At 37.4% G+C, this 12,541-nt stretch overlaps 1 protein-coding gene across 1 annotated transcript in view; it reads right to left on the bottom strand.

Moving 5' to 3' along the window:
• The window catches only part of ZMYM2 (zinc finger, MYM-type 2), a 73,984-nt gene extending 62,141 nt beyond the window's left edge, over positions 1–11,843 (bottom strand). Inside the window, exons 1-3 of the mRNA XM_009327784.1 lie at positions 11,770–11,843; positions 9,616–10,475; positions 1,550–1,835 (exon numbers count right to left, since the gene is read on the bottom strand). Of these exons, the coding sequence (XP_009326059.1) occupies positions 1,550–1,835; positions 9,616–10,465 (1,136 nt within the window). The 5' untranslated portion in view covers positions 10,466–10,475; positions 11,770–11,843. The remainder of the gene's footprint in view (positions 1–1,549; positions 1,836–9,615; positions 10,476–11,769) is intronic.
• Between the last annotated feature and the right edge of the window lie 698 nt (positions 11,844–12,541).

A 12,541-nucleotide genomic window follows, 5' to 3' on the forward strand; every position in this document is an offset into this window, starting at 1 on the left:
CCAACATCACCTCAAAAATTGTCAAAGGTGACTTTACAGAGGTTCTCTAGAAATCAAATACACTAAACAAACTATTTTATGTAACCCCAAAAGCTAGAAATAAGGTATTTTCCTCATCATTCAAAAATAAAGCCTTTTCATTTAGGGCAGTTTTACATGTAACCTCTTACAATACACAGATAAGTATCTCTAAAGTTGCAAGAGAGCACAGATTTAGCCATGAATTTTCAAGATTTCAGTCAGACAAGAAGATTAGACTAATCTTCATCTTTATATATAATACAGCTAGCTGAATATAGTAGTCACCAGATTACTTCTAAAAAAAAAATAGTGTATAAACATGTACAAGCCAATAGAAAGAGTACAGAATGCTCTTTTAACTACCTCTGTAGAGGCAAGGATTGAGAGAATTTGAGTTTTTACATGTATTTAAAAAAAGCTAAAATATCTTAAATCTGCTAGGTTTTCAGTGTACCAAGGTATGAATACATAGGATAGCAATACTTCCTATAGTTTATTTTTACTGAGTCTCAAGGAAGGGGGGGGGGGAAGAGATAGTCAGATCAGTAGCTTACATCTGAATATAAGCCATTAATCCACCACACTGCATACTGAAGTAAAACTTTTTCACTAGTTTAAATCTGCAATGGAGCAAAGACCACCCTCTCCAAAGCATTCATTAATGAAGGCAGTCTTTACTGCAAGCCTTCTTTAGTTCAGCAAGAATTCATCATTTAACCAGTGTCACTGCAGGGTGTACTGGATTGAGATTTTAGTGAAAAAATATGAAAAGTGCAAGTATCTCAGTAATCAGTACACTGAAAGGAAACGATAGTACAGCTATTTTGTACACCTAACACTACAATAGTACAATTATGGAAGACTTCTCTGGCAACTTTAAGTTTGGGAAATAATGAAAAATTACAAGTCAAACCTAACCGATAATTTAGAATAAGCCACTTCTAGGCATGCTTGTCACTCCCTCTATGCTGCCCACTTAAGGTATCTTCAGCTTCAAAAGTTGCCATAGTTGCCCCTAACTATGGGGAAAGCCTAAGGCTTCTCCTCTCCCCACACTGCCAACAGTGGAAGAGCTCCCCAATTTTTTCCAGCTTCTTGCAAGTGTTAGTTTCTCCTCCTTTTAAAGCCTCTTGATTTTATACCTTCATCTATCAAAATGCATGCTTTCTATACAACAAAAGGTCCACTTTTTTTCATAAAGGACTTCAGATATAAAGAACGTATCTTGTCACAGGATATATTATAACTTGGACACCTTGTCTTTAAAAAAAAACCAACAGTAATTTTTGGTGTATTGGCTTTCATAGAAACAATCTGCCATACTCCGAATTCAAAAGCTAGTAGACTTTTTGTTATAGCAGACACAGTGAATTCAACATTTCCAAACAACATTAAAAGTGACACTATATAAAGTACTTGTATAGTCAGATTTTATATCATTAATGAGGCAATTCTAATACATGCATGAGAATCTCAAGTATTAATGGATTTAGCTGCTAATATGAAACAAAATAAAAAAATCCCTTACTTTCTGCACATAACACAAAGTTTCTTTGGAGTGGGTTTGTGTGAGAATGATGAGAGGCAGGTAGTAGAACAAAAAAGGTGGGCTGATCCTTTTCGCTGATATGCAGTCTGTCCCTTTTGTAAAGGCTTTTTGCAGTTTGCACATGTGACTTTAACCTGTTTAGAAGGCTGCTGCTGGGCAGAAGGCTGAAAAATCTGTTTAGGAAGCGATGCTACAGGTGACAAGGAATCCACACCTGGTTGCTTCTGATTCCTAGGGAAGGAAGCTGACTGGGATATCCAAGAATCTTCAAGACAAAAACAAACAAACATAGAAATAAGTGAACAGACATGCACGTATATATATATAATAATATTCACAGATGTATGATCATAAAATATTTTTTCTGTTGGAACTGACAATTAACAGAACAAAGATGATATTTTAGAAATTCAGGTTTAAAGTAAAATGCTGGTTGATGGTACTATTCTCCATTGTTACAAAGCTTCAGAACATGAACAAGTCTCAGGATGGTCCCATCCTACATCTAGAGACATGTTTTGCAGACCTCAATTTACTTGCACTGGGTTTGCAAACTGGCAATTTTATCTTCAGACAAACAAAGCTGCAATTACCAACTGCAATTAAAAAAAAAAACCAACAGAGAACATGGAATTTCTAAACTAAAGTTTGAGATAAAACTCTGCAAATTTATAAGAATGTGAAATCTTAGATTTTCATTAGTTGTTCTGTTACAAAGCTTTAACAAGCATCTGTAAAAATTTATGTGTCCAGCCCCAGTGATAAACCCTAGCACTGGGGTTCCCCATACTAGTTTCCAAGGAAAGTTCTCTGCAGCCAGAGAACTATACTGCAGTTAGACCGAAGCACAGTGGCTCCACATCTGGGATCTGCATCTGTGTCATTGATTCCCGTAAGAGTTCCTGTTTTTCTCAATAACCTTTTCAACGCAATGAATACCACTTAATGTGCGAACTGGCAAAGTGATGAGAGTTCCAAGTCTTCCTCAGTAGGAATCAATGAACCTAGAAAATAATATTTCATTAAGTTCTGGCAGTACACAAATCCACGTCCCTGTGTTCCAGACTCCACTAGTCTTCCATCTGTATTTTTGGACACCAGACTACTATGGAACAAAGTCATCTTTGCCCAATCTTTTGTAGCATAACATGCTACAGAGTAACTTGCATACAAGAACTTAAGTAAAACTTTTTCTCCAACAGGAATACATCTAGAAAGATCATGTGTTTCTGTTAAATTACATGCTTGGTATCTTGGTTTGGAGCAGAATATACAATTCTGGGAGGAAAAAAATCCCCCAATAAAATGTAATTTCTAGGCTTTTCTCTGGAATTTAAACTTTCATTTTAAATAATTATCACTAGAATTTAGGAATGTTGAGCTTCTGAAGAATGCCAAGAATGATACATTAGTTCAGCATGAATTAAAACCTGAATAGGAACTTCTTTCCATTGTAAAAATCATTTACACACATTTTCAATAGTATGTGTCAGCTATCCCAAATACTGTCACAGCACTTGGGAGTTACCTTTCAAGCTTTTTATTCCCAGCATCTAGAACAGTACTTTACTGTTACTTACTGAATAGTAAACACCTGCATAAATATTACTGTATTTGGTAATACTTGTGCTACTACTTTTAAATAAAGAGTAAACACAGCATTTACTGTAACTAAATAAAAATACTAAAACTTTGAATGTCTTACTGCAGTAACTCAGTGTATTCCTGGAGTGTTACTACAGCTAGTATTAACAACCAAATGCAAGAAAGATGATTTTGAATTCTATAACCTCAGATAACAAAAACCTTAACCTATAGACTTCAGCAACTGCCCCTACCTTATTCTTAAGGGACATTATCTTGGTCCACAATCATTCATTAAATAGAAGGCACCCTTTCTTCATACTATTTTCTAAAGTACTCTCTTTCCCCAAGAGGGTTTTATTAACAACATATTCTGCTGCAGCGTTTTAAAATTAATTTTAGGGACAAAGTTCTAAGAACCCTTGTTACAGCAACAAACAACATACATTCCTTAGCAAGTAGAAGATAATTTTCTGGTGTGACTTTGTAGCTGTCAAGGATGTCTTATTTCTCAGACATGTAAGACAAGTTGGAAATTTACCCATTGTAATGCTTGAGGGTAAATAGAAGAGCTGGAACAAAGAGGTGAGGGGAAGAGGGAAAGAAAGCAGAACAAAACACATTCCTCTCTAAACGACTGAAGTTTACCTTTGAAGGCACGAGTATCCATACTGACAAACTAAGATATGTTACCACAGTGCTTAAAGTTAAAATTCACCTGAGTGCCCTCTTCAAACCTTTCTATACTACTATGTCTACTACCTCAGATATATTTATATCCTGGTAGCACCTTATCACCTCAAAATATTTTGAGATTCTCCTCTTTTCTCATAGGTTTCAAGTGGGAGCACACTGTAGCTCCTATCAGGAATATGTAGCATGCGCAGTAAAGTTACATGTGTTTGTAATTCCAGTAGCACTCAACTGCCACTCACAAAAACTTGAGTTTGCTAGGCTCATTTGGGTTTGAGACTTTTACCGTGATTTCCTAGTACCTCATTAAGATTATTTCTATATTTCCTTAGTATCTTAAAGCTTCAGACAGCCTCCCTTAATTGACACTGTTTCATTTCTCCTTCCACAAACATACCACAAGAACATTTAAAGATCTTTTTGCCTTTCCTTTTTTTTGCTTTCACTTCTTCCACATCACACCTTCATAGACGTTAATTTTTATATTGTGACTTTTCTTCACATCTCACTTTTTAACCGTTACCTCCTCCACTTTATATTCTCTACAAAGGATCTGTAAAATCTGTTTTTCATGTCCTTGAACTGAGAAGGTATATCACACTTCCTTAGTTGATTCCTGATGAGTTTCCATGCCCCACTGCCCTTCTATCTTCATACTTCAGATTCCTATATGCAATTCTTTAATGGCCAAGTTTATGAGACTGTACAGTTTCACGTTCAACTTCTTCTTACTATAATGGCTGTTCAGGATGTTCCCATTCTTTTGCACGCATATAAAATTATTCCTTACTCTCATTACGCCAATACATTTCACTTGTGGAGCCATCTTGCAAAAATGGCTCAGTAAAACGATGTCTTTTAAAAAAAGCTGAAAAAACTGTATCAGCACAACTTGGGGCAGAGGTGGGGAGGACAATAGTAATAAAGTTTTAGAGAGATATGCAGCTCTTGAAACATATTCAGCTACATCTGCATTAATGACCTGGTTCACATCAGGTCAATTCTGAACTGCACCCTCAATTTACTAGGTGTTGGTTCTGTTTTTGGAGCAGTTTTGATGCACAAAACCTAGATTCCGTTCAGAGAAACAAAACCTAAGTTCCAGTCCAAAAGCCCTTGAAACTCATCTACATGGACTTCTGTTCATCTACCTGGACTTCTCCAAGACCTTTCATATGGTCCCCCACAACATTCTTGCTGCTAAATTGAAGACATATGGATTTGATGGATAAGGAATTGGCTGGATGGTTGCATCCAAAGAATAACAGTTAATGGCTCAATATCCAAGTGGAAACCAGTAACAAGCTGTGTCCCTCAAGGGTCCGTACTGAGACTGATACTATTTAATATCTTTATCAACGACAGACAGTGGGATTAAGTGCATCCTCAGCAAGTTTACAGGTATCAGCCACACCACTCAGCTTGGTCTTAAGCCAGAAGGAAGGGATGCCATCCAGAGGGACCCTAAAAGGCTTGAGGAATGGGCCCACATGAACCTCGAAGCTCAAACAAGGGCAAGCGCAAGGTCTTTCACCTGGGTCAGGGCAATCCTCAATACCAGTACGAACTGGGGGATGAATGGATAGAGAGCAGCCTTGCAGAGGACTTGGGCGTACTGGTAGATGAAAAATTGGACATGAGCCAGCAGTATCTGCACTAGCAGCCCAGAAAGCCAATCATATCCTGGGCTGCATTAAAAGAAGCATGGCTAGCAGGTCAAGGGAGGTGATTCTGCCCCTCTACTCTGCTCTGGTGAGACCCCATCTGGAGTACTGCATCCAGCTCTGGGGTCCCCAGTACAAGACAGACATGGGCCTGTTAGAGCAGGTCCAGAGGAGGGCCATGAAAAATGACAGAAGGCTAGAACAACTCTCCTGTGAAGAAAGGCAAAGAGAGTTGGGGTTGTTCAGTCTGGAGAAAGGTTGTTCAGCTGGAGAAGAGAAGGCTCTGGGGAGACCTTATTGCAGCCTTTCCATATAAAAAAGGGGCTTATAAAGAAAGACGGAGAGATACTTTTTACCAAGACCTGTAGCGGCAGGGCAAGGGCCAACAGTTTTAAATTGAAAGAGGGTAGATTTAGATTGGACATGAGGAATAATTTTTTTTTTTTTTTTTGGTACGATGAAGATGGCAAGACACTGGATCAGGTTGCCTGGAGAAGCTGTGGATGCCCCATCACTGGAAGTGTTCAAGGTCAGGTTGGACAGGGCTCTGAGCAATCTGATCTAGTTGAAGATGTCCCTGCCCATGGCAGGGTGGTTGGACAAGATGATCTTTAAAGGTCCCTTCCAAACCAAACCATTTTATCAAATGTATTCCAATGCTTAGTGGGGACATTAGGTTCTGAATTAATGTGTTTATTAATTCTGTTATGCACATACTGCTTCCCATACAGTGGGGGCATTTAGATGAGGGGAATAGACTAACACTGATCCAGAAGAAATCTTCCAAACCACATATAGAATCACAGAAACATTTAGGTTAGAAAAGACCCTTAAGATCATCAAGTCCAACTGTAAACCTAACGCTGCCAAGTCCACCACTAAACCACGTCTCTAAGCACCACATCTACACGTCTTTTAAATACTTCCAGGGATGGTGACTCAACCACTTCCCTGGGCAGCCTGTTCCAATGTTTAACCACTCTTTCAGTAACGAAATTTTCCCTTACATCCAATCTAAACCTCCCCTGGCGCAACTTGAGGCCATTTCCTCTTGTCCTATCGCTTGTTGCTTGGGAGAAGAGACCGACACCCACCTCGCTACAACCTCCTTTCAGGTAGTTGTAGAGAGCGATAAGGTCTCCCCTCAGCCTCCTCTTATCCAGGCTAAACAACCCCAGCTCCCTCAGCCGCTCCTCATAAGACTTGTTCTCCAGACCCCTCACCAGCCTCGTTGCCTTTCTCTGGACACGCTCCAGCACCTCAGTGTCTTTCTTGTAGTGAGGAGCCCAAAACTGAACACAGTATTTGAGGTGCAGCATCACCAGTGCTGAGTACAGGGGGACGATCGCTTCCCTAGTCCTGCTGGCCACACTATTTCTGGCACAAATACATATAATGTATTTGCCAGAGCATCACTACCAACAATTTTGATCTACTACTTTTCTAAGAACATGTAGATGTCACATGTCCTAATTTCTTTGTCACTAGGGGGAAAAAAAAAGAAGTATCAGGAAACAATACATGTTTGCATCTTCAAGGCTTCAAATCCTCTATAGAGGAAGCAAACACAAATAATAGATCTTGTCCAAGATGCAAACTAGAATGTCTTTACGTAACAGACTAGTTCTGAGATTTACAAAACTGCTCTGTGTATTAAGTCCTTACGCGAAGTTCTGACATTCAACAAATGCCAACTAGCAAATCCCTAAAGAAAGTTGTGGTATCTGAAAACAAAGTTTGCTATCCAACTTCTTACATCCTATTTCTGAACTATAAGCAGTGTTTCTCAATCCATGATCTTGAAATTATATAAATCAAAGCATTTTCATCATCAGTAGGCTTAAATTAACTAAGCAGGAATCTCCACGTCCATTGGAAATATTTTAGAAATCTGGAAATCAGAACAGATGGAACACCACTGCAGATGGACCACCACTGATCCAGAAAAGATTAATCTATCCTTAGCAATCTTAGACTGGAATTGTGTAGAATACATTAAACATATCTAACATCAAATGCTTCCTGTCATATTATCAAAGTTTCTAATAGGCAGGGTTAACTTCTACTGACAAGACCTTCTAGAAGACAAGGAGGCAACTTTCTGTTCAACAAAATTGAAACTTATATCTTGCAAACCTTTCCTTTACATCTTTGCAAGTACAAAAACCTGTAAATGATCCACACCTACCGTGTTTCAGGCTTTTTCTTGTGTAAAAGCCATTTCCACTATAGCTGGCTCCCCTCTTTCCTCCTCTTGTTTCTTCTTCTCATGTTCTTTGTCATTTTTCTAATTCCTCTCGTTTGGTATTTTTCTCCTTCCCTTTTACCTGTGGCAGCCCTTCCTGCTTCCTTTTGAACCTACTGCTCTATTTTTCACATACAAAGACCACAGCCATAAAAAAATCCTGTATATGTACACCCTGAAATACATCTTTCATATCCACTTGTAAACCTATTTTTTTCCTCCCTTCTGAGTGAGTCTTTTTCATCAAGGCCCTAAAAGGACTCCCAGCCACCACTCCTGTCTCTCTGGATTCCATCTATTTCAATACTGCTATGGTCCCTGCCTGTAAGACTTCATACCGGCAAATTTCTGGTGTGTCTCTGTTAATCACACCAAAAATAAAAGTTCAGTAGTTTAAAGGAAAGCACATGCTCATTTTCTTAAGATGCGCTTTTCCCAAGAAAAACAAAGGCACTACTTTAAGGTAACAGTCATCCATGACTACTTGACCATCTGTGGTAACACAATAATCATACCCCATGTCTAAAAGGGATCAACCAGCAATATTGGAAATGTTGGTTTTAACAGATTAGGAACTGAATTTCTAAATTATTCAGTGAGACATCCAGACTATAAAAACTTCCAGGCTTTCAACTTCAGAAGTCAAATTTTGAAATCAGTTTCAAGATTAACACACAAAACCCACAACCTAACATCCTACTTAAAGCTTAGCTTCTTACTGCCATTTCCATAATACAATATGAAAGGTATTAATACTTTTACAAAAGTATTTGGTAATATATGACCAAATTGAAGAACTGTGCTATTTAAATATTTGTTGAAAAACAGGTAAAAAAAAATCCATGTGTTTTAATCAGCATACAAGCAAGTTAAAAAATCGTGCATTAATAAGGGTCTACTGCACCTAGATTATAATTGGTTTAAATTTTCCTTTTAAAATGACCCTAACTAGTCTGAAGTTGAACCTGTAGCAAAAGTGGTAATTTGGCCCACTTCTAGCCTAACACAGGGCAGCAGTGTACCAGTATATGTTGGAACTTGGAAGATTTTAAATTGCTTATGCAAAAGCTTAAATTCTGTAGACTAGCAATTCCAGAAGACCATTCATGGCTGCTCCATTTGGCTTTTAGCAATACCTGTTTACTTGCTAAATCAGGAGACAATATACTGCTATTTACACAGAGATATAGAACAAAACCAGCCAAATCAAACTAATATTGTATAATATAAATACATATTATCACAGGCAACTAAATAGCAATTACAAAGTGTATATAACTTACTGCAGGAATATGCGAGTCCACAAGTAACTAGGACCCCGTTTTGTTAAGCATTGTAAATACCAAGAATTGCTCAGTATGCAATGAATTACAACAGCTAGCTACTTACAACTTAAGATCTGACTTTCAAATTCAGATTTTCTGCATGTCAAATTACATTCAGATGGCAAGACAACAGATCAGTAAAACAATACTTAAATAACTTTGATGCATTATACTAGTCACAGAACTGCACAAAAAGGTACAAAAGTTACATAGATACATTAACCTTTGTGTCAGTTAAAGGGGTATCCTTAAGTCATAAAGAAAGCTTTGCTTTAGATACAAATACTTGCATCTCAAAACATATGAAGGTATCACTAGCTGCTAAACTGGGATAGTTTACCTACCTAACACATTATGTCATGGAGCATATTTTATTCCAGAGTCACACATAAGGTTGTGATGGGGATGAAGGGAACCAAGATCTTCCATATGAATTAAGCTAAAAAACTAAGCAGCACTACTGCCAAAAATATTTTATTAACATTCTGTTATTTATTTTCAGCTTTTAAGGAAATGTTCAGAATTGCAACTTACCAGGATTATGATGAGTCACAGATTCTCCATTTTGAAATACATCTCCAGCCACGTTCATTCTACCAGGATTGAAAGGTCCTACACCAGTCTTGGTCTGTGAAGTCAAAGATGGGGTGTATGTTTGCATATTAACACCAAAATTACTTGACTGCAGTCCGTTAGATACATCTCCCAAGTTGGCATTCTGCAGTGATGTAACATGTGTAATCATTAAGTTCATGTCACGCCCTTCAGCATTTTCTAAATGACCATCACTCACAGAGCTCATAGCACCTGTTTCTAATGTAGTAACATTAGCAATCTGAATTTCAGAGTCTGGTTCTGTGGTTATACCACTATTACGTATTCCTGAATTTACCTTACTTCTTGAAAAACTGGAAGCTGAGAATTCCATATCGTTGGTTCTATTTTTACACTCTGGAAGTCTTCGTTCATTAAAACTGGAAGCATTCTTCTCTTGTCCTTGATTTGTTTCAATGTCTTCTTCATCATCAATAATAATAGTTTCACTTATACTCCCCTTTTGCGAATTTAAGTCTTTTGGAGGAGGAAGCATTTTGCAATCATTCCCTTGAAGTTCTTCATTTTTTGATGATGTAAATGCAGTGTTTCTCTGATCTGCTATCAGTGATGTAGAATTTTGCGGAGGTTGTATAGGTTCAATAAAAACTACATCATCGTCATCTTCTATAGGCGAGTTTTGGAATTTATTAGGTCTAGAAACTAAAGAACTTGGTGGACCTCCGAATGTATTTCCTACATTTGCAAGACCTGCTGCCATGGTGGTATTCCCTAGTAGACCAGGAGTATGTTCAGAGAGTTCTAATCCTCCCAGAGGACTCGTGTCCATTCCCGATCTGCTGTTTAAAGAAAAACATAAAGCAAGAAAAAACACACCCAACTTCAGAGTAAGACATAACTTTCCAATAACAGTTCTTAAAAATAACTACAGAATTAATAGTTCCAGCTTTTGTTTTCTTCCTGACATCATGTAAATAGAAAACAAAGTTTCTCAATGCTCTTCTTTGAATGCCTTTCATTCATTTACTTTCTAATCCTATACTAGCAAAAAAATACTGCCATTACCAACGTTTCCCACCCAACAGCTACACATCATTATGTTTAGCAATACATATATAGAAAATAGTTTTTGATGGTATGTATTGCATGATCCTGATTTCTCAGTCCCTTTCCCACCCACATATGCACACAATGATCCTGTAACACTGCTTTTGCTAGACTGCAAAGCAAGATCAAAAGTTAGACATGCAGAAAGAAAATGTGAATTCCTATTAAATTTCATTCCTATTAGAAATGTTAGAGTTTCAATAAATTTATACAATAAAAGGCTGAAGCGCATATCCAAGTGCCTAGCAAAAAAAAAAAAAAAAGCAACTTCATTTTGCATATTAACAACTTTGACATTCAACTGGTTTTCCCCCAACCCCACACTGCCAAAGCTCCTTAGGTGGCCCAAATATAACTGGAACACAGAAGTAATCAAAAGAGATATGCAACTGCTGCACATCACGAGAACAGCTACATTATTGAGCAGCGGAAGGTGCACAGCAATCTCTCATTTCCAGCCACTACCAGAGGCAGCTCATTTGAGGTCCTGACTTACTACCTCATGTTCCACTGCAGCTTTCAACAACTTTCTCTCTTTTCTTTTTAACAGCAAACGATGCTTCTTCAGGCTCCTTCCAAGCAGCTACTTTGCCTGGGGGTTTCTGTTTGCTTTTAGTAATTGTTCAGTTTGGGGAATCTGTTGTTTATAATTTAAATTCATGGTAGAATTGACAAAAATTATAAAAGGCAACCTGGATATACGATTTCTGTACCTGTAATTCCAAACCAGTATATAATCGGTTCTAAAGGACCTAAGATCTCTCTAAAAGACACCTGTACTAAAAATCAGTAAATTAAATTGATCTTGATATACACAACAAGAAAAATACAGACATAATTACATGATAAATTGGGTATGTCTTGGAGTACACACTGATGTGTGACATCACTGAGTTTTTGTGAAAGGCTAGAAGTAGCTTTCTGTGCTTTTTAGTAAGTCCTTTATAAAGGAAGGTAAATAGAGGAAGTAGAAATATCCTGCTGATCAATACTTACCCATCCAGAAATCCACTGCAATCTCTTTACCTTAATAAGTTGCTCCAAGAGCTTTTATTTTCTTTCCTGTGGGGAACCTGCTCTTCTCGAATCAACTTGCTGCCTTCCACAAAAGTAGTGTGTTCTGAAACAGGGTTAAAACAAACATTAGATAGCAAAAACAGCTTCTTCATCTCAAACCTCTTCTACCAACTATGTTCATTAAACTGAATTCCTTCTAAATTTACAGTTTAAGTTCAAACCTGACTTTTAGCACTATCATCCTACAACATTGGAGAGAAAATGTCAGTCTATACAATCATTGCCGTGAGTAAAGCAGCAACAGTACTGTTTATTCTAGATTTTCCACTCTGTCACATCACATTTCCAGAATCTTTTGTTTGATGCTTTATAGATAGATGGAAAAAAATACAATGTTCGGTAAAAGACAGACAGACATAACTGCAATTAAGTAATCAAACACTAGAATTAAAAAGTATATCTGTAATAGAATATTAAGGAAATAAATGGTTCAAGTAAACTGAGCTAGAGAAAAGAAACCTTAGCAGTTACATCTCTTTGCTTTTTATTGTGTCAACCTCCCTGATGCTTGTAGCAGAATACACTATGCTAAAATTAAGATATAGCAAAAGGAAAATTACAGAACATACATTATAAATCAGGCTTACAATGCAACAAAAACCTTTACATTGCTAATAATTTTCAAATTGTATATATGCACTGCAGTGATACTTAGCACAGATTCAGACATCCATAGCTTACATTAACACGTGATCATTCACAAGAGACTGAAAATGTTCAA

This window comes from Pygoscelis adeliae, unplaced genomic scaffold (assembly GCF_000699105.1).
Source record: "Pygoscelis adeliae isolate BGI_AS28 unplaced genomic scaffold, ASM69910v1 Scaffold14, whole genome shotgun sequence".
In the NCBI taxonomy this organism is placed as follows: Eukaryota; Metazoa; Chordata; class Aves; order Sphenisciformes; family Spheniscidae; genus Pygoscelis; species Pygoscelis adeliae.